The sequence below is a fragment of the Salvelinus alpinus genome, chromosome 16 (genome assembly GCF_045679555.1).
Source record: "Salvelinus alpinus chromosome 16, SLU_Salpinus.1, whole genome shotgun sequence".
Classification (NCBI taxonomy): Eukaryota; Metazoa; Chordata; class Actinopteri; order Salmoniformes; family Salmonidae; genus Salvelinus; species Salvelinus alpinus.
The window spans coordinates 39,142,836-39,163,393 of record NC_092101.1 but is presented as its reverse complement, the minus strand read 5'-3'; the positions used below and the strand labels follow the sequence as shown (position 1 = coordinate 39,163,393).

Below are 20,558 nucleotides of genomic sequence, written 5' to 3'. Positions count from 1 at the left end.
ATACTGGGGTGCAAAGGAGCACCAATTTGCTGAGTAGTGTTGGAGACTATTTTGTAAATTACATTGCCAAAGTCAAAAATCGGTAGGATAGTCAGTTTTACAAGAGTATGTTTAGCAGCATGAGTGAAGGATGCTTTGTTGTGAAATAGAAAGCTGATTCTAGATTTAATTTTGTATTGGAGATGCTTAATGTGAGTCTAGAAGGAGAGTTTACAGTCTAACCAGACACCTAGGTATTTGTAGTTGTCCACATATTCTAAGTCAGAACCGTCCAGAATGGTGATGTTGGACGGGCGGGCAGGTGTGGGCAGCGATCGGTTGAAGAGCATGCATTTAGTTTGACTTGCATTTAAGAGCAGTTGGAGGCCACGGAAGGAGAGTTGCATGACATTGAAGCTCATGTGAGAGGTTAGTTAACACAGTGTCCAAAGAACAATAAATGATGGTTATTAAGTGATAAGCAGTAATGGGCAGTTACTGCCACTTTTATTGTTTTATTCAGTGTTGTTACAGAATTCAACCCACATAATACATAGTGCATTTAATGTTAAAAAACAACATTGAAACCGAAATCCGTGATCATTTTTTTATTATCAAACCGAAACTACTTCAAAAAGCACTAACCGCTCAGCACTAAAACGCTGTCTCAGGCACCGCTCCAGAATCTCCCATAAGTATTCAATTGGGTTGAGATGTGGTGACTGAGACAGCCATGGCATATGGTTCACATCATTTTCAAGCTCATTAAACCGTTCAGTGACCACTCGTGCCCTGTGGATGGGGGCATTGCCATCCTGTGGGGGAATAGCCATGGCCAGCCCAAAATAATGGGCTGGCCAGCATTTTTAGACATGACCCTAAGCATGATGGGATGTTAATTCCTTAATTAACTCAGTAACCACACCTGTGTGGAAGCAACTGCTTTCAATACACTTTGTATCCCTCATTTACTCAAGTGTTTCCATTATTTGGGCAGTTACCGATACACTAAACCTTCTACATGTGGTATAATATTACAATTAGATCCATGCGATGGGACCTACCCACTTCCCAGTCTACCTTATCCTGTCTGTTCTCAGAGCCCTGTGTACCTTTCCACCTGAGTGCTAAGTACAGCCTGACCATAGGCCAGGTGTTGTGGGACGTGAGTCAGGGTGCTACCCTGTACAGCGCTGAGGCAGTGACGGAGGAGGGTCACCTTATTAGCTGCAACACCAGTGACACCTACTGTGCCCTCTACAACATGGCCTGTAGCCAGGTGTACAACGTCACCGTCACCGCACACAACAACATCTGCCAAGGCATGGCTACGTCCAAGTCTATCAACCTCAAGACAGGTGAGTCCCTCTCACCTAGCAATGCACGGCACATAATAATGTATCATTGCCCTCCCACAATACCCTACCCAGCTATAACAACACATGGCTACTGTGGCTACTGGATACACTCTGGATACACTCATATCTTCATATTATATTTTCATTTGAAACAGTAGTTAGAAGTTTTTCGAAGCAGCCATACCATCTGCATCGTTATCCATGGTGTCCCTTGTTGCGTGCGTTTCAGAGCCCTGTCCTCCCAACAACGTGGAGACAAGTATTGACTGCGAGACTGGAACAGGCGCGATTTCCTGGGAGATGAGCGTTGGGGCATTGGGATACATAGCATTCTTCAACGGACGCAATGGAGACTCTCTGTCCTGCCACACCTTGGCACACCACACTTCCTGTAGGGTAGAGGGACTGAACTGTGGCACAGTTTACTACGCACGCGTCAGAGCCCTGGGAGACACTCTTAATAGCACCGACTCTACCACTGTTCTGCTGGCCTCAGGTCAGTAACATAGCAAGGAAACATTCCTTTAGTAGTGAGTACAGAAACAAATCTGAGCTCAGGGACTTTATGTCTCAAGCATCTCAGAGTAGGAGAGCTGATTTAGGATCAGGTCCCTCATGTCCATATAATCAATATTATGATCTAAAACGCTAAACTGATCTTAAATCAGTACTCTGAAACACTTGATACATAAAGCCCCAGTATAATTGCCATTAAGAAAATTCACTGGATATAGTAGACAATAGAAAAAAGATAAAGTACTAACGAGTTCCTCCGTTCCGTCCCCAGCTCCCTGTGTCCCCGCCAGCATAGAGGCAGAGGTTGACTGTGATAACGCCACGGCCCTGGTGACCTGGGGCTGGAGCAATGGAGCCCAGTCCTACATCCTCACTGCTATGGGCAGCGACGGGCACCAGGCCTCCTGCCACACAGAGGAGAACTACTGCAACATGCCCGAGCTGGCCTGTGGTGAGGACTACGACCTCACACTGACCGCCATCAACCACAACTGCCAGGTGGAGACCCTGACTGGGGTCAGCTTCAGCACACGTGAGTAGAGAGCACGGACACAGGAGCCTCAAACACTATTTATAAATAGCGGATTATTGAGGAAAGTTAGTTTTTTACTTGCAATGACTGATATGTTGTAGTTTATCTACCTTGGTTGAATGCACTGACTGTAAATCACTCTGGATAAGAGCGTCTGCTAAAAGACCAAAATGTTAATTAAAGAAATAGAGCTGTGGGCACTAAATAGTTTGGCTGTGTCACAGAATTGTCATAACTATTGTTGGATGCATGTGCAACACAGTGCTCTAGTATCTACTAGCGCTAGTGTGTCATAGAAACCTGTACTGCGGTGCAGGTCTTTAGTGCCCTGTAAGGTAATGTACAATAAGGTACCCTACTGTACAAACTCTCACATGGTCTGTATACTGACTCAATTTGACCTCTGACCCTTAGGTCCCTGTGTCCCCCTGCATGTGGGAGTGGACCTGCAGTGTGGGACCCACACTGCCACCTTGTCCTGGGAGCAGAGAGAAGGGCTGCAGTTCTATGTTGCTAGCGCCACCTCCAGGGCTGGAGGATCTACTGGGTCCTGCAACACTGGCAGCTCTAGCTGCCAGTTCCCTGCTCTGGACTGTGGGGAGACCTACAGCTTCACTGTGACCGCCCACAGCAGCCTGTGTCAGAGTGAACTCAGCAACACTGTCGAGATCAAGACAGGTAAGACTTTTTCTCCTGGTCCTTCCATGTCAATCTACCTGTCAATCCCCTACAATCTCTCACTGTTGTCATGTACCTCTTGCATGTGCCTTATGTTGCACAATTCTGTGTACGTTTGATCAATTACGCCCCTCCCAGCACTGACAATTCTATGATCAAACAACAAAATGTACATACATTTATGTAGCAATATTCTTCATGCTATCAACAATTCAAAATTAAATTCAATAAAGTCACCAACCCAACCTTTCCCTTTTACCTGCATAGAACCTTGCCAGCCAGACCAGGTGACAGCTACAGGGTCATGTGACAGTGAGACAATGGTGGTTGTGGCGTGGGCCGAGGCCGAGGGGGCGGTGGTCTACATGGTGACGGCCATGGGAGACCTGGGATACATGACAGCGTTCCAGACCAATGAAAGCAGCCTGGAGGCGGAGCTGCCCTGCGGACAGACCTACAGCTTCACTGTGATTGGCCAGGACGAAAGTTGTGATAGTCCAATCAGTGATGCTGCAAAGTTCAGGACTGGTACGTGGAGATATTAAATTACTTCACAGAAATACACTCCTTATGTTTAGTGTTAAGTAAAGCAGGCTACGTATAATCTACTATCATGCTATGTATCTCATGATCTAGATCTAGCCTATGTCCGTGCAGGTGCACAGCTCAATTCTGTGTCTCCATGTGTGGGTCTTGATTATGGAAGCACATTCATGCCAAAACAAATCCAAACAAAGACTTTGCATCTGTTTACATACCCTGTCTCCTCCTCCAGCTATGACAGTATGTTGTCTAGGGCCAATAAAGTCAAGGGACTTTATTGGCATGGTAAACATATGTTTACATTGCCAAAGCAAGTGAAGTGGAATGGATAAACAAAAGTGAAATAAACAATAAAAAGTGAACAGTAAATATTACACTCACACAAATCTATATGAGTGTAGCGTTGTGTTTCTGTCCCCAGCCCCCTGTGTGCCCCAGCATGTGGAGAGCTACACTGTGTGTGAGAACAGCCTGGGCTCAGTGAGCTGGGCCGAGAGCGAAGGGGCGGAGTCCTACACCGCTGTCGCTGTCGGAACAGACGGCCATACCCATATGTGCACCACCAACTCTACCAGCTGCACCTGGGAGGACCTGCACTGTGGAGATCTCTACACCGTCCACGTCATCTCCAACGACTACCTGTGCAGCAGCTCCCCTAGCAACAGCACCACCGTACGCACAGGTAGGCACGACACACACCTACTCAGTCATACCATTGTACCAGTTACCTCTTCTCTGTGGCACAATTTTAGCCACCACAGTTACCCACGTCTCCCCCATTGCCCAAATATTCCTCCTGTTGGTGTTTAACTGACTTGTTTTGTTATCTTCCACAGCTCCCTGCGTGCCCCAGAACCTGGTGCCCACTCTGGACTGTGGCAGGAGGGTTGGCTCCCTGACCTGGGACCTGAGCCACGGTGCAGACTTCTACATGGTGACTGCAGAGACCAACGCCGGCCACAAGGTGGAGCTGAGCACCAATGACACCAACGCTTACATCTCAGAGTTCCAGTGTGGTCAGGAGTACTACCTGTCTGTCCAGGCAGTGGATTCAGAGTGCAGGAGTGCACCCTCTCCCCCTGCAACACTCAGGACAGGTACATAACATCACACCCAGCCCCCCTGCAACACTCAGGACAGGTACATAACATCACACCCAGCCCACCTGCAACACTCAGGACAGTTACATAACATCACACCCTCCCCCCCTGCAACACTCAGGACAGGTACATAACATCACACCCAGCAACACTCAGGACAGGTACATAACATCACACTCAGCCCCCCTGCAACACTCAGGACAGGTACATAACATTACACCCACCCCCCCTGCAACACTCAGGACAGGTCCAGACAATCACACCCAGCCCACCTGCAACACTCAGGACAGGTACATAACATTACACCCAGCCCACCTGCAACACTCAGGACAGGTCCAGACAATCACACCCAGCCCACCTGCAACACTCAGGACAGGTACATAACATCACACCCAGCCCACCTGCAACACTCAGGACAGGTCCAGACAATCACACCCAGCCCACCTGCACGACACAGATGTCATACATACACTCACAGACACTGTGTAGAACAATTAGTTACAGACAGGTACTGTGACAGGTGCTACACTGTTATTAAGCACACCAATGTAACCATAAACAAACGCAGGTTGCCATTTATTGGGATGAATCTTGTCCTGGAAGCAGCTTTGCAGGGTGGTCACAAGCAGGCCTAGCCACAAAGTCATAAACCTAACCCTAAACTTAACCATAACCACATAGCAAACCTTATGCCTAACTCTAAACTTAGCCCTAACCACACAGCTAACCTTATGCCTAACCATAAATTAAGAACAAAAAGCACATTTTGGCCAATTTTGACTTTGTGGCTGGCCCATCAAGCGGAAACTGCTCAGCTCTGCCTCCAGAACAATATTCATCCCAATAAATGTCAACTTGCTAAACAAACATGTCCACTTTCACCAAGCACACCTGTATGCCTTAAAAATTTTAATCTGTGCATAACTCATATTCTTTTCATCTTCCCTCCTTCAGAGCCCTGCAATCCCACCTCCATCTCTAGCACGATGGACTGTCTCTCCAACATCGCCATGGTAACGTGGGCGGTGTCCGACGGCGGAGCCGAGTACTACACCGCCACGGTAGAACACGAGGACGGCCAATCAAAGAGTTGCATGTCGTCCAGCTTCCAGTGCGGCATGCCCGACCTGCGCTGTGGCCAGAACTATACCGTTACCGTCACCGCATCCAACCAACATTGTCACTCCGACCACAGTGTCGTCAACACCCTGACCACAGGTGAGACAGACCACCGGACACTTCAACACAAGAGAGAGAGACCAGACTAGCAGAAGAGAGGTCCTTGCACCACTAACAAACTAAGAGACCATGCTAAACCGTGATAGAAATAAACATGCCACATATGGACCAGAGACCAGGCAGGGTACAGAGGTCTCTGAATCCACATCCAAAGGCTACCAAAACGCATATGTTCCCTCTCAAAAGATTAACCCTTCTCGGTCCCTCTCCACAGTTCCCTGTGTCCCTACCCATGTTGTGGCCATTATGGACTGTTCTGACAACACAGCCGCAGTGACCTGGAGCCCCACCCAGGGCGCGCTGTCCTACAGAGCCGTGGCTCAGAGCCCCCACGGCGCCATCTCCTCCTGCGAGAGCACTGACCCACAATGCATCCTGGCCAACCTGATCTGCGGAGAGCCCTACACCGTGCAGGTGGTGGCGGTGAACGAGCGCTGCTCCAGCCTGCCCAGCCACATGGCAGAGTTCCAGACAGGTGAGATACTGTACACACCAGGTAGTACCTGTACACTGCATACACAGTCAGAACACAGAGCACATAGTAGGTCTAACTGTACTCAACAGGTCAAACAGCCCAGGTTGATACTGTAGAAGTTCCGGCTGATGATCTCACCTTTAGTCTCACCCAAACACCTTATATATAATTATCTCATTTACGGTGGGTCTTCCACGCTCTAGTGTCTACCAATGTACTATTCTCCCTGTATCACTTTCCCACTCATACGACGCTCCTCTCCCCTGCAGTCCCCTGTACCCCTGAGATCACTGGGGTTCTCCTGGACTGCTACACAGACTCAGCTCTGCTGGAGTGGGCCTATGCTGGGGGAACTGTGTCCTACACCGCCACGGCTCAGTCCGGGGACGGACAGACAGCCACCTGCAACACAAACCACACCAACTGTAAACTTATGGAGCTAGCCTGTGGACAGACATACACTGTCACCTTGAGGGCATCTGATGGCCAGTGTGACAGCTTCCAGAGCACCAGCGTGAAAGTGTCATCAGGTGAGTTAACTATGCTAGACACAACAACTACCATTATATAATGCAGATGCCAGAAGGAGACAATTATGCGAGAGATATCACTGATCCAGCATACCGTAATAACTCATCAGCATCGAGTTGAAAAAGATTAGTATATTAATGCTATTGTTAGCATTAACATTCATACAGTTCTCATTTCAAGTGAACGCATCATAAAAGTTAATGTTAGCAATGTGAATATTGGTCTCTCTCTCTCCTCCTCTCCCTTCCCAGTCCCCTGTCCTCCCCAGGCTGTTGTATCGCAGCTTAACTGTTTAGCTAACTCAGCCCGTGTTGAGTGGGAGACCAGCAGTGGAGTAGACTCCTACACCGTCCAGGCTATGAGCATGGAGGGAGACGTGACCGGCTGCGAGACCGATGGAAACGTCTGTTCCATATCGGACCTCGTCTGCGGCTCCACCTACAACATCAGTGTCAACGCCGTAAGCAACGAGTGCAACGTATCAGAGAGTGCCATCATACAGATGCAGACAGGTTAGTCCTGCCCCTGACGATAACACACCCTCTCCTGTGACCTGTCACCCTCTCATTCCAACCGTGTGTTTATACTGTATACAGTACGTACTGTATGTGTATGGTGGATGTACCTGTGCACGGTGGATGTAACTGTCACGGTGTATGTAACTGTGTACTCTCTCTCCTTCTCTCTCAGTGCCCTGTGTACCTGAGCAGTTGGAGGCCAATATGGACTGTGACTCTGGCTCTGTGTCCGTATCTTGGAAGCCTAGCAACGGTGCCACCTCCTACACAGCTGTTGCCCAGGGCAACGGTGGCTACGCATCGTCATGCAACAGCAGTGACACCTCTTGCCAGTTCCCTGAGCTGCTATGTGGCCTGTCCTACAGCATCACCGTTCAAGCCTCTGACGATGTGTGTAACAGCGCAGACAGCAGCGCCGTACAACTCAACACATGTAAGGTCGTCACCCTACATGTACCATTTAGTGTACCTGGACACAGGTAGATTCATTATAATAGAGAACAGCTGCACACACCTACTGGTGGGTAACTTCATGTAGCCAGACACTCAGCTTCAATGCAATTGATTCAATGTTTGAGCAACGTTTGGGCAATGTTTGGGCAGCAAGCTGCCATTGTTAGGGTTTCGTCTGGGTCGTCACACACCACAGATTATTGCAGCTGGCCCCAGTATTTCCAGAGCCCTATATTCCCCTCTAACTGGGTATGTTTTCTGCAGTAGATTCCTTTCTAACCTCTAAGGGTTTCTCTGTGTGCAGTACTCTGTGAGCCCCAGAATGTCAGTGCTCAGATGGAGTGCGGAAGCAACGCTGGACTGGTGTCATGGGAACAGGGGGAGCTTGTGTCTTCCTACCTGGTGCGTGCGGTCAGCCCCAACGGACACCTGACCCAGTGTGACAGCAACGCCACCAGCTGCAGACTACCCAACATGCACTGTGGCCAACAGTACAACCTAACCGTCACAGCCCAGGACGGGAGTTGTGACAACAGCAATGCATACCTGACCCTGCAGTCTGGTAGGTTATTGATTGAACTATCAGTCTCCATTAACCAAAAGATGCCACAATACATAAGAGTACATCAGAATGCAGAGACAATTAAAATGTTCTTCCATTCTCTCTCTCCTCTCTGTCTCTTTTCAGTCCCCTGTAACCCCACCAACGTGCAGGCATCCCTCCAGTGCCTCTCTAACTCTGCAGCGGTGACATGGGAGCGGGCCAGCGGCGCGGTGTTGTACCAGGCTGTTGGCACAACAGATGGAGGTCACCAGGCGATGTGTAACAACAGTCAGACACACTGTGATCTGAGCGGACTGCAGTGTGGACAGACCTACAACGTCACTGTGGTCTCCGAAGACGACACCTGCAGCAGCGTAGACAGCGACAAGGCACAAGTCAGGACAGGTAAAGGGAGAATTGACTTCTACAGTATAGCAGATTGGAGTTCGAATTATTCAATCTTGTTCGGTGGGCAGCTCTGCCTTGATGCAGAAACAAATGTGACACCACTATAGGCTTAGAAACCTCCTGTGATTATCACTAGCCTCCTCTGTCTCTTCTCGCAGCTCCCTGTCCTTCCCAGGACGTGGCTGTGGATGTACAGTGTGCCGCCGGCTCCATGATGGTCACATGGTCCGCCAACCCTAACGCCGAATCCTTCCATGTGACGGCTGTGACCAGCGGCTCCGCCGACCTGTCATGTGACTCCAGGGGTCATCCAATAAAAACCGGGTGTTCCATTGAGAACCTTCCATGTGGACACCTCTACAGCGTCACGGTTACCTCCATCAGAGGTGGCTGTAAGAGCAAAGTCAGTGGTGCCGTAGCGGTGTCCTCAGGTAAGACCAGAACACAGGTGAACCCCACACTGCATTCATTGGGAGTGTTACACACACACTGCATTCATAGGGAGTGTTACACACACACACACACACACACACTGCATGCATAGGGGAGTGTTACACACACACACTGCATTCATAGGGAGTGTTACACACACACTGCATTCATAGGGAGTGTTACACACACACACACACTGCATTCATAGGGGAGTGTTACACACACACTGCATTCATAGGGAGTGTTACACACACACACACTGCATTCATAGGGGAGTGTTACACACACACTGCATTCATAGGGAGTGTTACACACACACTGCATTCATAGGGGAGTGTTACACACACACTACATTCATAGGGAGTGTTACACACACACACACACTGCATTCATAGGGGAGTGTTACACACACACACACTGCATTCATAGGGAGTGTTACACACACACTGCATTCATAGGGAGTGTTACACACACACTGCATTCATAGGGAGTGTTACACACACACACACTGCATTCATAGGGGAGTGTTACACACACACTGCATTCATAGGGAGTGTTACACACACACACTGCATTCATAGAGGAGTGTTACACACACACTGCATTCATAGGGAGTGTTACACACACACTGCATTCATAGGGGAGTGTTACACACACACTGCATTCATAGGGAGTGTTACACACACACACACTGCATTCATAGGGAGTGTTACACACACACACACTGCATTCATAGGGGAGTGTTACACACACACTGCATTCATAGGGAGTGTTACACACACACACACTGCATTCATAGGGGAGTGTTACACACACATTGCATTCATAGGGGAGTGTTACACACACACATTGCATTCATAGGGGAGTGTTACACACACTGTCTCCAGGAGGAACGAGATTATTCCATCCGCACCTGCTGTGCAGACCAGAACCGAACGAAAAGACACACTCCTTTTTCTGTGTGTGGTTTTCCCTTTTCTCCATGGAAGTAGAACAGTAGAACAAACAGTAGAACAAACAGTAGAACAAACAGTAGAACAGTACCATAAAAACCTTTTTTCCCTCCCCTTCCACAGCTCCATGTGTCCCCCAGAATGCTAAAGGTAGTCTGGACTGTATTTCTAACTCTGTCTGGGTGTCTTGGGATGCCTCCACCGGGGCTCAGACATACACAGTCCTGGCCAACGGCGGCGGAGGTGTTAACTCCACCTGCACTTCTTATTCTACTGCCTGTAATGTGCCTGACCTGGCCTGCGGAACCCAGTACACCTTCCATGTGACTGCTGTCAACACACACTGTCAGAGCTCACCCAGTAATACCTTCCAGATCGAGACAGGTACGTTACACACTGTCAGAGCTCACCCAGTAATACCTTCCAGATCGAGACAGGTACGTTACACACTGTCAGAGCTCACCCAGTAATACCTTCCAGATCGAGACAGGTACGTTACACACTGTCAGAGCTCACCCAGTAATACCTTCCAGATCGAGACAGGTACGTTACACACTGTCAGAGCTCACCCAGTAATACCTTCCAGATCGAGACAGGTACGTTACACACTGTCAGAGCTCACCCAGTAATACCTTCCAGATCAAGACAGGTACGTTACACTCTAGCTGTTCTTTATGATTTTGTGCTCAGACTCAGGTGCAAATAAAATTCTGTTCAGTTCATGGGCAATAAAATATTCATTTATAAATGACCTCACAGTAGTCTTAACTGTTCTATCTCCTAACCTGACTGTTCTCTGGCGGTGTACAGTATGTGACTCTATAACTGAACTACCTTTCTTCTCTTTAGGTCCTTGCTCCCTGAAAACCATCACTGCGGTGAACACATGCAATAGCAGCAGTATCGTGGTTAGCTGGGAGCATACAGAGTTATCTCCTACCATCGTGGCGACGGCAGAGGGACAAGACCAATCCATGTTCACCTGTAACAGCACGTCCACTTCCTGTGAGCTCATGGGAGTGCGCTGCGGCATGCACTACACCATCATCGTCTCCGTCCCCTCCGACAAGTGCAGCACCTTGAGGAGCCCACCCAAAAAGATCAACACAGGTAACTAGACCACTCCACCACTAGGACACCTTACTCTTGGTCAACACCGGTATCTAGAGTTCTCCACCACGACACTAGAATCAACACAGGTATCTAGAGTTCTCCACCACGACACTAGAATCAACACAGGAAGATGGAGTTCTCCACCACGACATATTAGGATACATTAGTCATGGTCAACACAGGAAGTAAAAAGTACCCCACCACTATATTGTGACGCATAAAGAATAAGGAATACCTAGGATAGGATAAAGTAATCCTTCTAACCCCCCCCCCCCTTAAAAGAGTTAGATGCACTATTGTAAAGTGGTTGTTCCACTGGATATCATAAGGTGAATGCACCAATTTGTAAGTCGCTCTGGATAAGAGCGTCTGCTAAATGACTTAAATGTAAAATGTAAATGTAAAGATACATTACCCATGGTCAACACAGGAAGTGTAAAGTACCCCACCACTATATTGTGACGCATAAAGATACATTACCCATGGTCAACACAGGAAGTGTAAAGTACCCCACCACTATATTGTGACGCATAAAGATACATTACCCATGGTTGACGAGAAACAGCACATAATAAAGCAAAATCAACAATGATTGCAATCAATACTGATCAACACACTAAGTACTCTACACCAGAAATACTGAATACAGAGAGACTGTATTACTGGGGGGGTTGTTACTAGCTATCCCAATATCCTGATACTTTCCCTCTAACCTCTGCCTCCAGCTCCCTGTGTTCCTGAGGATGTGACAGTGGTAGCGTCCTGCAAGGCAGAAGGTACAGTGGTGTCCTGGGCTCACTCCTTGGTGGCCCAGTCCTACCTCCTCACCGCCACCAGCCGAGGCGGTGACGTCCGCACCTGTAACAGCTCTATGAACAAATGTACCCTGGATAAGCTCCACTGTGGTCAGCCCTACACATTCAGCGTGACCGCCAGCGCCAGCACCTGCACCAGCCAGGCCAGCCCCAACGTCACCTTCAGCACAGGTACAGGGACATTATGATACAACAGAGAGCAGTACAGTATTCTTTGTTCAGTATATACAGCATATAAGAACATGGATCAAATGGAACATTTTGTTTCCGAAGGATCAGACAATTGACATCAAATACCCGATTATTCAATCCAAATGTTGCTTTTGATCAATGTTCCTTTGATGCACTTCTCATCAAGTACACCATCCCTCCTTTTATACTGACTTTAAAAACTCCAATCTGCTATAATGTAGAGGTAATCTGTAACATAACATTGCTGTTGTATTCAAGTAACATTGCACTGCACCATTGTTATAACATTGCGTCTATTCTCTTCTCCCAGCGCCCTGTGACCCCATTGGCTTGTCCGTTCATGTCCAGTGTGAGACTAGCTCGGGCGTGCTGTCCTGGTCCCCCAGCCAGGGCTCTGTGGGGTACTACGGCTTTGCCCAGTCTGAGGATGGGGACATGCTGTACTGTGACAGCATGGACACCTCCTGCACAATCCAGGGTCTTGACTGTGGAGCCATGTACAACTTCTCTGTGCTGGCCTCTGATGGAGCCTGCAACAGCTCGTACAGCCAACCCCTGCTTGAGGGAGCAGGTAATAACCCATCCAGTTCTTTCAGCTAGAGATGGTTGAGGAGTAGAGTCAGTGAATGAATGACATCAGGAGGACAGGGAACACTGCATACAGTGCAATGTATTCAAACGGTCTAATCAGATACTGGCTAACTAATATAGAGATTAATGCAATAGTATAGATTTGAATGATCTTGATTTCTTCTCTCTATCCTTTCTAACCTCCTTCCTCTCTCCTCCTAGCCCCCTGTGCCCCTGCCACCGTGCGGAACCGCATGCAACTGATCGGCAAGACCCACTTTGCCCGTACCTCCTGGAGTGCGGTCGTCTGCCCCAATGTAGAGTACCTGGTTGAGATGACCGGCAGTATCCTGGAGGACCCGCAAGCCATGTTCGATGTCTCGTCCTATTGGATTAAGTACACCTTCTTTGAGTTGGCCCTGCCCTGTGGCTCCTCCTACAGTCTGACAGTCCGTACCAGGAACTCTGCCGGAACCAGCAAGCCCTCCACCCCTGTTACCGGGACAACAGGTATGTTAACTAAACAGGGAGCCATAAGGGTTTGAATGTGGACACTGATTTAATATTATGATGGAAATGCAAATGATCAGCAATGCTACTGGTCTGCAATGCTACTGAATTCAGTCAGTCTATTCTGAGGGTAATGTGACCTTAGTCTATAAAAAGAGAGTGACAGTTTTGGCTGGGAAGTTACTTCTGCCCTGAAGTGGAGGATTATCCTGAGAGTAGGGCTGAGGGATGTTTATTCCAGAGTTGACATTACTAAACCAACACTTTCCCTTCCAGCTCCCTGCGCACCTCTGGCCGTGAACTACACGGGTGACAACACGCCTGCCATGCTGTCCTGGGAGGCTGCAGTGTTCGCCACACGGTACACCGTCTACGACGTGACCGGAGACGGCCGCACGCAGGTGTGTTCCACCACGGAACTGTCCTGTCAGCTTAACAACGTCCAGCCAGGCGCCATCGAGGTTACCGCTAGCAACGCTGTGGGAGAGAGCGTCCCCACCAAAGACATCAACGGTGAGATCGGAAAATATGATACAGAAGGAAAAGATTCATAGTAGGCAAATTAGGCTACATTTGGACATTGTTTTGCCTGTTTTTATCAGTGATTCCAAGTGAATCCAACCACACTGTGATGAATAAACCAATATGGATGATGATAAATATCTACTGCACATGGTGTTGTGCTTGTATTCAAGCTTTCAATAACACAGTCTATCTTTGATCCTCTTTCTCAGGGCCATCAAATCGCCACAGAAGAGATCTGGGGATGGCAAAGCCTGCCATGTTTGCTGACTTCCGCATCAGAGGTGAGCACATTCTCAAACTGCCACGCCATCTCTAATCTTTGCACCATATATGCATAATTATATTCCTCACACTCTCAAAATAGTTAATGTCTAGTCTACAAATATGCTAAAGGTCAAACAAATAGTGAAATCAATGGTTCATAATAACATTACTTTTCCTCCTTCCCTTCACAGAGGAGCTGACCGAACCCAAGGTGCTAGTTGCTACGGTAACAGGTGTTTCCCTGCACATGGAGTGGGCACCGGTGAGGGACGCCACCCTCTACACCATTATCATCGTCCAAGAAGACACACCATCCAGACGCCAGGTGCTGACCGTCTCTGAAGAGCTGACCAATGTGAATGACCTCGAGCCCTCCACAAGATATTGCATCTTCGTCTCGGCCAAGAACGAATACACCCAGAGCAACTACTCCAAGGAGTGTGTCACTACTGGAGTCCCCATGTGATTGGCTTGACTTTCACCCCAACCAAATGGACATTACGGTTACCCCGGCAACCACCAATCGATGTAGTGTAAAGAGAATCAGTGACTGCTTCCTGTCTCTAGAAGTAAACACCCAAGGCAGAAGAGAGGCTTTTCAACAGACTGAGGGACAGGGAGGGGGTTACTGTTGTTAAGCTTAAATTACTATCACAAAAGGCAGTCTTTATCGCATAGATGATCCTACTAAAGCAATGTTATTTTCAATTAACTTGAAAGCTGAAATGTGGTATTTTTTGTTATTTTATACATTGAAAATACTTTTTAGAGCTAGGTATCATTTTCTTGTTTTTTGTAGTCGGTAAGATAGCAGCATGTGTCTTTATAATGTGTAGTTCTTTGAAAAAAGTATGCCTAAAAATGTATTTTTATTTATCTTAAAATTGTTATATTTTTGAGACCTACACGAACAACACTTTTCTGTCCACTAAATGTATTTTAGATTCTTCTGCTGGTTGTATACATGATTTGAAACAAAGAAAAAGTAGATCAAGAGAGCAAATAAATGCTATCAAGCAAGTAGTAATTTATGAAGCAATATTTGTTGTTAACCATACAGTATATGTTCTATCTGATGAACTATACATCTTGTCTCAAAACTATAGCTACAATAGCTATTTTTATATCAAGCACAGATTTAAAAGTATGTGAAACATTAAAATAGTTATTCTCCATAAAGAGCATAAGATATCAAAGTCCTGCTGGGTCTTTCACTTGGCAGCTATCATTGTATCCATTATATATAACAGCCAATGATGACTCCTCATCTACATTATCTACAGTAGTTATATGGGAGTCTGGATGATGGGAGTCAATACTTTTGATTTCATGTAGTGTAGGAAACTTTTCTGCATGGACCCGAAAGACAAGTTAGAATGTTGAACTCGGACCATTCGGGCAGACAGGTCAATTGATATCTGAGCATCAGCAGACTCTCAAACAAATGGACATACTTGATGCAACCCAGGAGCCTGTGAGACCCATGTGAACATCCCTGATTCAGATTCTTCTTTCTTGTCATCGAACCAAGGCTATAGAAAAACAAACAATCAAATATAACACATGCACCAATAACTGGGAAGAATTAACATTTAATCCATGGAAAATCGTTTAAAAAAATCCGAACTCTGCTGCAGCCTGTTATTTAGGCCAGGGTTTCCCAAACTCGGATTTAGTCCACTGGAACTGGCATTGATTCAGAGAGATGTTGCGCAAGCGCCATAATGGCTCAAATTGCGCGATTCGACCTCTAGCAGCAGTGTTTCAAGTAGTAACTAGTTAATTGTTTATGATGAACACGATATTTACTCCACCATTGTACATACAACGATACGAATTTGTCATTGACTTCGTCAAAAAGAACAAACCCAAAAAGGTACTGTATAAAACTACTTTGCGTCGTTGTTCAGTTGTGGCTTCCATCTAAACAACCCACATGTAACGTTAGCTAGCTAGCTAATCGCAGAACTACACGGTTTAGATGCAGACCGTCTTTGGCCTGCCTTATGTTGACGTTATGTTTAAAGTCTGACCCCCTAATTGAAAATAAATGGGGGAAACTATTTATCACAACTTGTCAACTTATCTGTAATAGGCCCATTACAACTGTATTTTCTGTGTGTTTGTCCATTCTCTTCTTCAGGTGGTAGACTTGGGATGCAATGACTGCACTCTCCTTAGGAAGCTGAAGTTTCACAAAGAAATTGAACTGCTTGCTGGACTGGACATTGACTGTGCAGTTATCAGGGATAAAATGTGTGTTTTATTAAGTTATTTCAACAAAATATATTGTCCATTGATTTGTGAAATCCTAACCTATGACCTAGGCCTACCTTTGTGAGACTGTAGTACACACACACCTACCTGTCTTAATTTATCATAACCTAAACTAAGGACCTTTACAATTAAATCCTGAGCAGGTATGAACTGGCACCAATTCCAACTGACTACCTGCAGCCAGGTGATCATCCCCTGACCATTGAGCTATACCAGGGTTCAGTCACAGAGAGGGATCCCCGCACCAAAGGATTTGATCTGGTGACGAGTATTGAGCTGTAAGTGACTGGAAGTCTGGGTGACTATGGGAGGGATTAGCCCTCAGACAATGTTTTCCTACTTTTTCAGATACTGTATTGTATGAGCACCAACATACGGGTACATCAATTCCATGTTGATTGCCACATGTAAGGGTTTGCCCATCATGTGCCCTTCAATATTGCCATGGTATTTTATGTTAACCACAAACTTGATCTCTCTACAGCATTGAGCACCTACAGCTTGAGGATGTGGATAGGTTCACTGAGGTTGTATTTGGCTACATGGCCCCAGTAGCAGCGATCATTAGTACTCCAAACGCTGACTTCAACCCCCTGCTCCCCGGGCTGACAGGGTTTAGACACTACGACCACAAATTTGAATGGACTAAAGTAGAGTTTCAGACCTGGTATGTGTACATTACCATGCAGTCAGTATGCCTGTATTATAATCATTCTAGAAAGGTATACATTTATTTCTTATTTGTACTTAAAGTTTGCACTCACCCTCTCCATCTCTATCTTCTCCCTCCATCCCTCCTGCTCTCCCAGGGCTCTGAAGGTGTGCAGAGAGTTTGGTTATGTGGTGGCGTTTACAGGTGTAGGACAGATACCGGCCCAGGAGGAGAGCATCGGGTTCTGCTCTCAAATCGGAGTGTTTCAGATAGACAGGTCAGGAGGTGGCGCACCACGTCTGCAAAATAATGTCGCAGAGGAGCATCTTCCTTACAGAGTGGTGAGAAGGAGAGGCACAGATGGGGTGTACTCTTGTTTAATCCTGTCTCATTACCTGTGTGATCAGAGATCAAAGTATCAGTGTCACTTAGTTTTTGCATGCGTTTCAGAAAGTGGTCAGTGAGAATAAAATAGGCCCCTCTGTCCTAACCTATTTCTCACATTGTCTTTCCCTTACCCTTTCTCTCCATCCCTCATACTCCAGCTATACAATGTGGTGTACCCAAGCCTGTGTGACAGCAATATCTTCCAGAGGACCCTGGTGAATGAGGTCCTGTACTGGGCTGAGACCCTGAAGAGAGAGTGGCTGGAGGAGATACGTGGAGTGGGGGAGGAAGAATCAGAACAGACAGATGAAGAAGAGGGTTGTTCGAGAGAAGGAATGGACAGAGAGGAGAGTCCGACAGGTGAAGAACAGGCGGACAGGGAGCGAGTGGAGGCGGGTGGTAGAGGGTTTGAGGTAGAGAATGAGGAGGTGGGGGGAGAGGGTAAAACAGACATGGGACAGGAGGAGCTCTACAGAGAAGGTCAGTCTGTGTGTGTCCCCTTGGTCAGGTTGTGCTCCTGCCCCAGAGTGCAAGCTCTGAGTGGGACAGTCCAGCGTCTCACAAAGTTCCTACTGGAGAACTCTAGAGTACAGCTAACCAACGATGGCACTGCCGTGGTGTTGGTGGACAGCGATGATGAAGATTTGGAGTGGGATGAGAACTGTGATAACACAGGGACATGTTCGTTCTTGGTCAGTAGCATGGAGAACGAGGACTGGGAGACAGAGCTTGGTCAGTAGCATGGAGAACAAGGACTGGGAGATCGAGCTTGGTCAGTAGCATGGAGAACAAGGACTGGGAGATCGAGCTTGGTCAGTAGCATGGAGAACAAGGACTGGGAGATCGAGCTTGGGTGACCTTTGTCATATAAAGAGTGTATTCGTTGATGTACTAGTGGTGCGGATTTTCATTTTCTTTTACCCTGGCAATATACAGTTCTAGAACTAGGGGCCATCAGATAAGATTCAACCATATCCTTAAATGAGGAAGGAACATGTTCCTAATAAAATGTCATGAGAATAGAGTCATTGCCTGGTTCACACACAATCAACATTTTTAACCGTTTTAATCAACAGTGCATGGTACACAGGAAAAGCATACAGTACACCTTGTAAGGAAGCAAATGTTGGTCAAAAAGACAGGAACATTGGACACTGACAGAAAACGTCACTTTTACAGGAGGATACGGGTTACAGCTCCTTAATACACACAGCTTCACAGAAGAGAAAAGGCAACCATGTTTGTTACATGTTAGGTACCGACTGAGCTGGGAAACGGGAACATATGCTGCCTGTCTAACACCTGTCTACTGGAACTGATTTTACTGAAGGAAGGTAGTTAACAGGCTTATTTCTATTCAAGAGGAATAGTGAATGGTAATACAATGCACCAAGTGCCTTGCTAAAGGTTACAATACTCATTATTAGTTTCTACCATGTTCTGGATCTATACATCAGTTCTGTTCTTAAATTTGCCTCAAATGAGGCAGTAAAGAGAACTTCCAGGTAAGTGATGGCACAACATAAATGAATCACACAGGTATTTGTGGTCTTACCAAACGTACAGATGTAAGAAACCTTGAACCACAACACTAGTTCAAACATGTGATGGTGGAATTGTGGTTTTCAAGCATTGGTTTATCTCACTGAAGAAATACAAAAATCATGCAAACAATAAACATCTACACATAGAGAAATAACACAGATTAATTCAGAGTTACAATACCATACACTGATGACACTGCAGAAATCAGCAAATGACGGTACATTATAACTTAAGAGGTCAGGATATGGTTAACCTCTAGTATGGCTTAAGACAGGAGACGATCACATACACTAAATGTATGTAATTGCCATTATATCTTAACTTACTCTGAATATGTATTGTTATTTCTATTTAATGAGACAGACCAATTAACAAGATTCATCATCACAAAATCGTGTAGTGTATACAATTCCCCCCCACCCAATGTCAGTTTCATAACCATATTTGACATAGATTATATTCAAGACATGGGGGGACCATTCCATTACATCGTTCAGACAACAAATAACAGAGTCATCAGCCTCATCTGATGTAACTCCTGGCTTTTTGTCATATAAGTATATCATCATCATACCATCTGATATGCTGCTGAGAGAGAGAACCTTCATGGACCACATCGTCTCATTCTTCATGGACCACACCGTCCCTTTCTTCATGGACCACATCGTCTCATTCTTCATGGACCACACCGTCTCATTCTTCATGGACCACATCGTCTCATTCTTCATGGACCACACCGTCCCTTTCTTCATGGACCACACCGTCTCATTCTTCATGGACCACACCGTCTCATTCTTCATGGACCACACCGTCCCTTTCTTCATGGACCACACCGTCTCATTCTTCATGGACCACACCGTCTCATTCTTCATGGACCACACCGTCCCTTTCTTCATGGACAACACCGTCTCATTCTTCATGGACAACACCGTCTCATTCTTCATGGACCACACCGCCTCATTCTTCATGGACCACACCGTCTCATTCTTCATGGACCACACCGTCCCTTTCTTCATGGACCACATCGTCTCATTCTTCATGGACCACACCGTCTCATTCTTCATGGACCACACCGTCCCTTTCTTCATGGACCACACCGTCTCATTCTTCATGGACCACACCGTCTCATTCTTCATGGACCACACCGTCTCTTTCTTCATGGACAACACCGTCTCATTCTTCATGGACAACACCGTCTTTTTCTTCATGGACCACACCGTCCCTTTCTTCATGGACCACATCGTCTCATTCTTCATGGACCACACCGTCTCATTCTTCATGGACCACACCGTCCCTTTCTTCATGGACCACACCGTCTCATTCTTCATGGACCACACCGCCTCATTCTTCATGGACCACACCGTCTCATTCTTCATGGACCACACCGTCCCTTTCTTCATGGACCACATCGTCTCATTCTTCATGGACCACACCGTCTCATTCTTCATG

At 46.8% G+C, this 20,558-nt stretch overlaps 2 protein-coding genes across 2 annotated transcripts in view; both read left to right on the top strand.

Annotated features, from left to right (window-relative positions):
* Positions 1-15,279, top strand: part of LOC139540623 (mucin-3B) — a 57,622-nt gene extending 42,343 nt beyond the window's left edge. The window contains exons 28-50 of the mRNA XM_071344434.1: positions 1,080-1,337; positions 1,567-1,833; positions 2,125-2,385; positions 2,800-3,063; positions 3,331-3,591; positions 4,028-4,288; positions 4,443-4,703; positions 5,661-5,924; positions 6,160-6,420; positions 6,690-6,950; positions 7,203-7,463; positions 7,642-7,902; positions 8,227-8,484; positions 8,611-8,871; positions 9,033-9,305; positions 10,383-10,643; positions 11,109-11,369; positions 12,098-12,358; positions 12,690-12,950; positions 13,172-13,459; positions 13,736-13,972; positions 14,194-14,265; positions 14,440-15,279. Coding sequence (XP_071200535.1) covers positions 1,080-1,337; positions 1,567-1,833; positions 2,125-2,385; positions 2,800-3,063; positions 3,331-3,591; positions 4,028-4,288; positions 4,443-4,703; positions 5,661-5,924; positions 6,160-6,420; positions 6,690-6,950; positions 7,203-7,463; positions 7,642-7,902; positions 8,227-8,484; positions 8,611-8,871; positions 9,033-9,305; positions 10,383-10,643; positions 11,109-11,369; positions 12,098-12,358; positions 12,690-12,950; positions 13,172-13,459; positions 13,736-13,972; positions 14,194-14,265; positions 14,440-14,714 — 5,849 coding nt within the window. The 3' untranslated portion in view covers positions 14,715-15,279. The remainder of the gene's footprint in view (positions 1-1,079; positions 1,338-1,566; positions 1,834-2,124; positions 2,386-2,799; positions 3,064-3,330; positions 3,592-4,027; positions 4,289-4,442; positions 4,704-5,660; positions 5,925-6,159; positions 6,421-6,689; positions 6,951-7,202; positions 7,464-7,641; positions 7,903-8,226; positions 8,485-8,610; positions 8,872-9,032; positions 9,306-10,382; positions 10,644-11,108; positions 11,370-12,097; positions 12,359-12,689; positions 12,951-13,171; positions 13,460-13,735; positions 13,973-14,193; positions 14,266-14,439) is intronic.
* Positions 15,280-15,646: 367 nt separating this feature from the next.
* On the top strand, positions 15,647-18,588 carry henmt1 (HEN methyltransferase 1). The gene is made up of 6 exons (XM_071346175.1): positions 15,647-16,124; positions 16,392-16,504; positions 16,669-16,803; positions 17,010-17,192; positions 17,335-17,518; positions 17,723-18,588. The coding sequence occupies exons 1-6, from the start codon at positions 16,038-16,040 to the stop codon at positions 18,302-18,304; spliced, it is 1,284 nt and encodes a 427-aa protein (XP_071202276.1). The 5' UTR covers positions 15,647-16,037; the 3' UTR covers positions 18,305-18,588.
* The last annotated feature ends 1,970 nt before the right edge of the window (positions 18,589-20,558 follow it).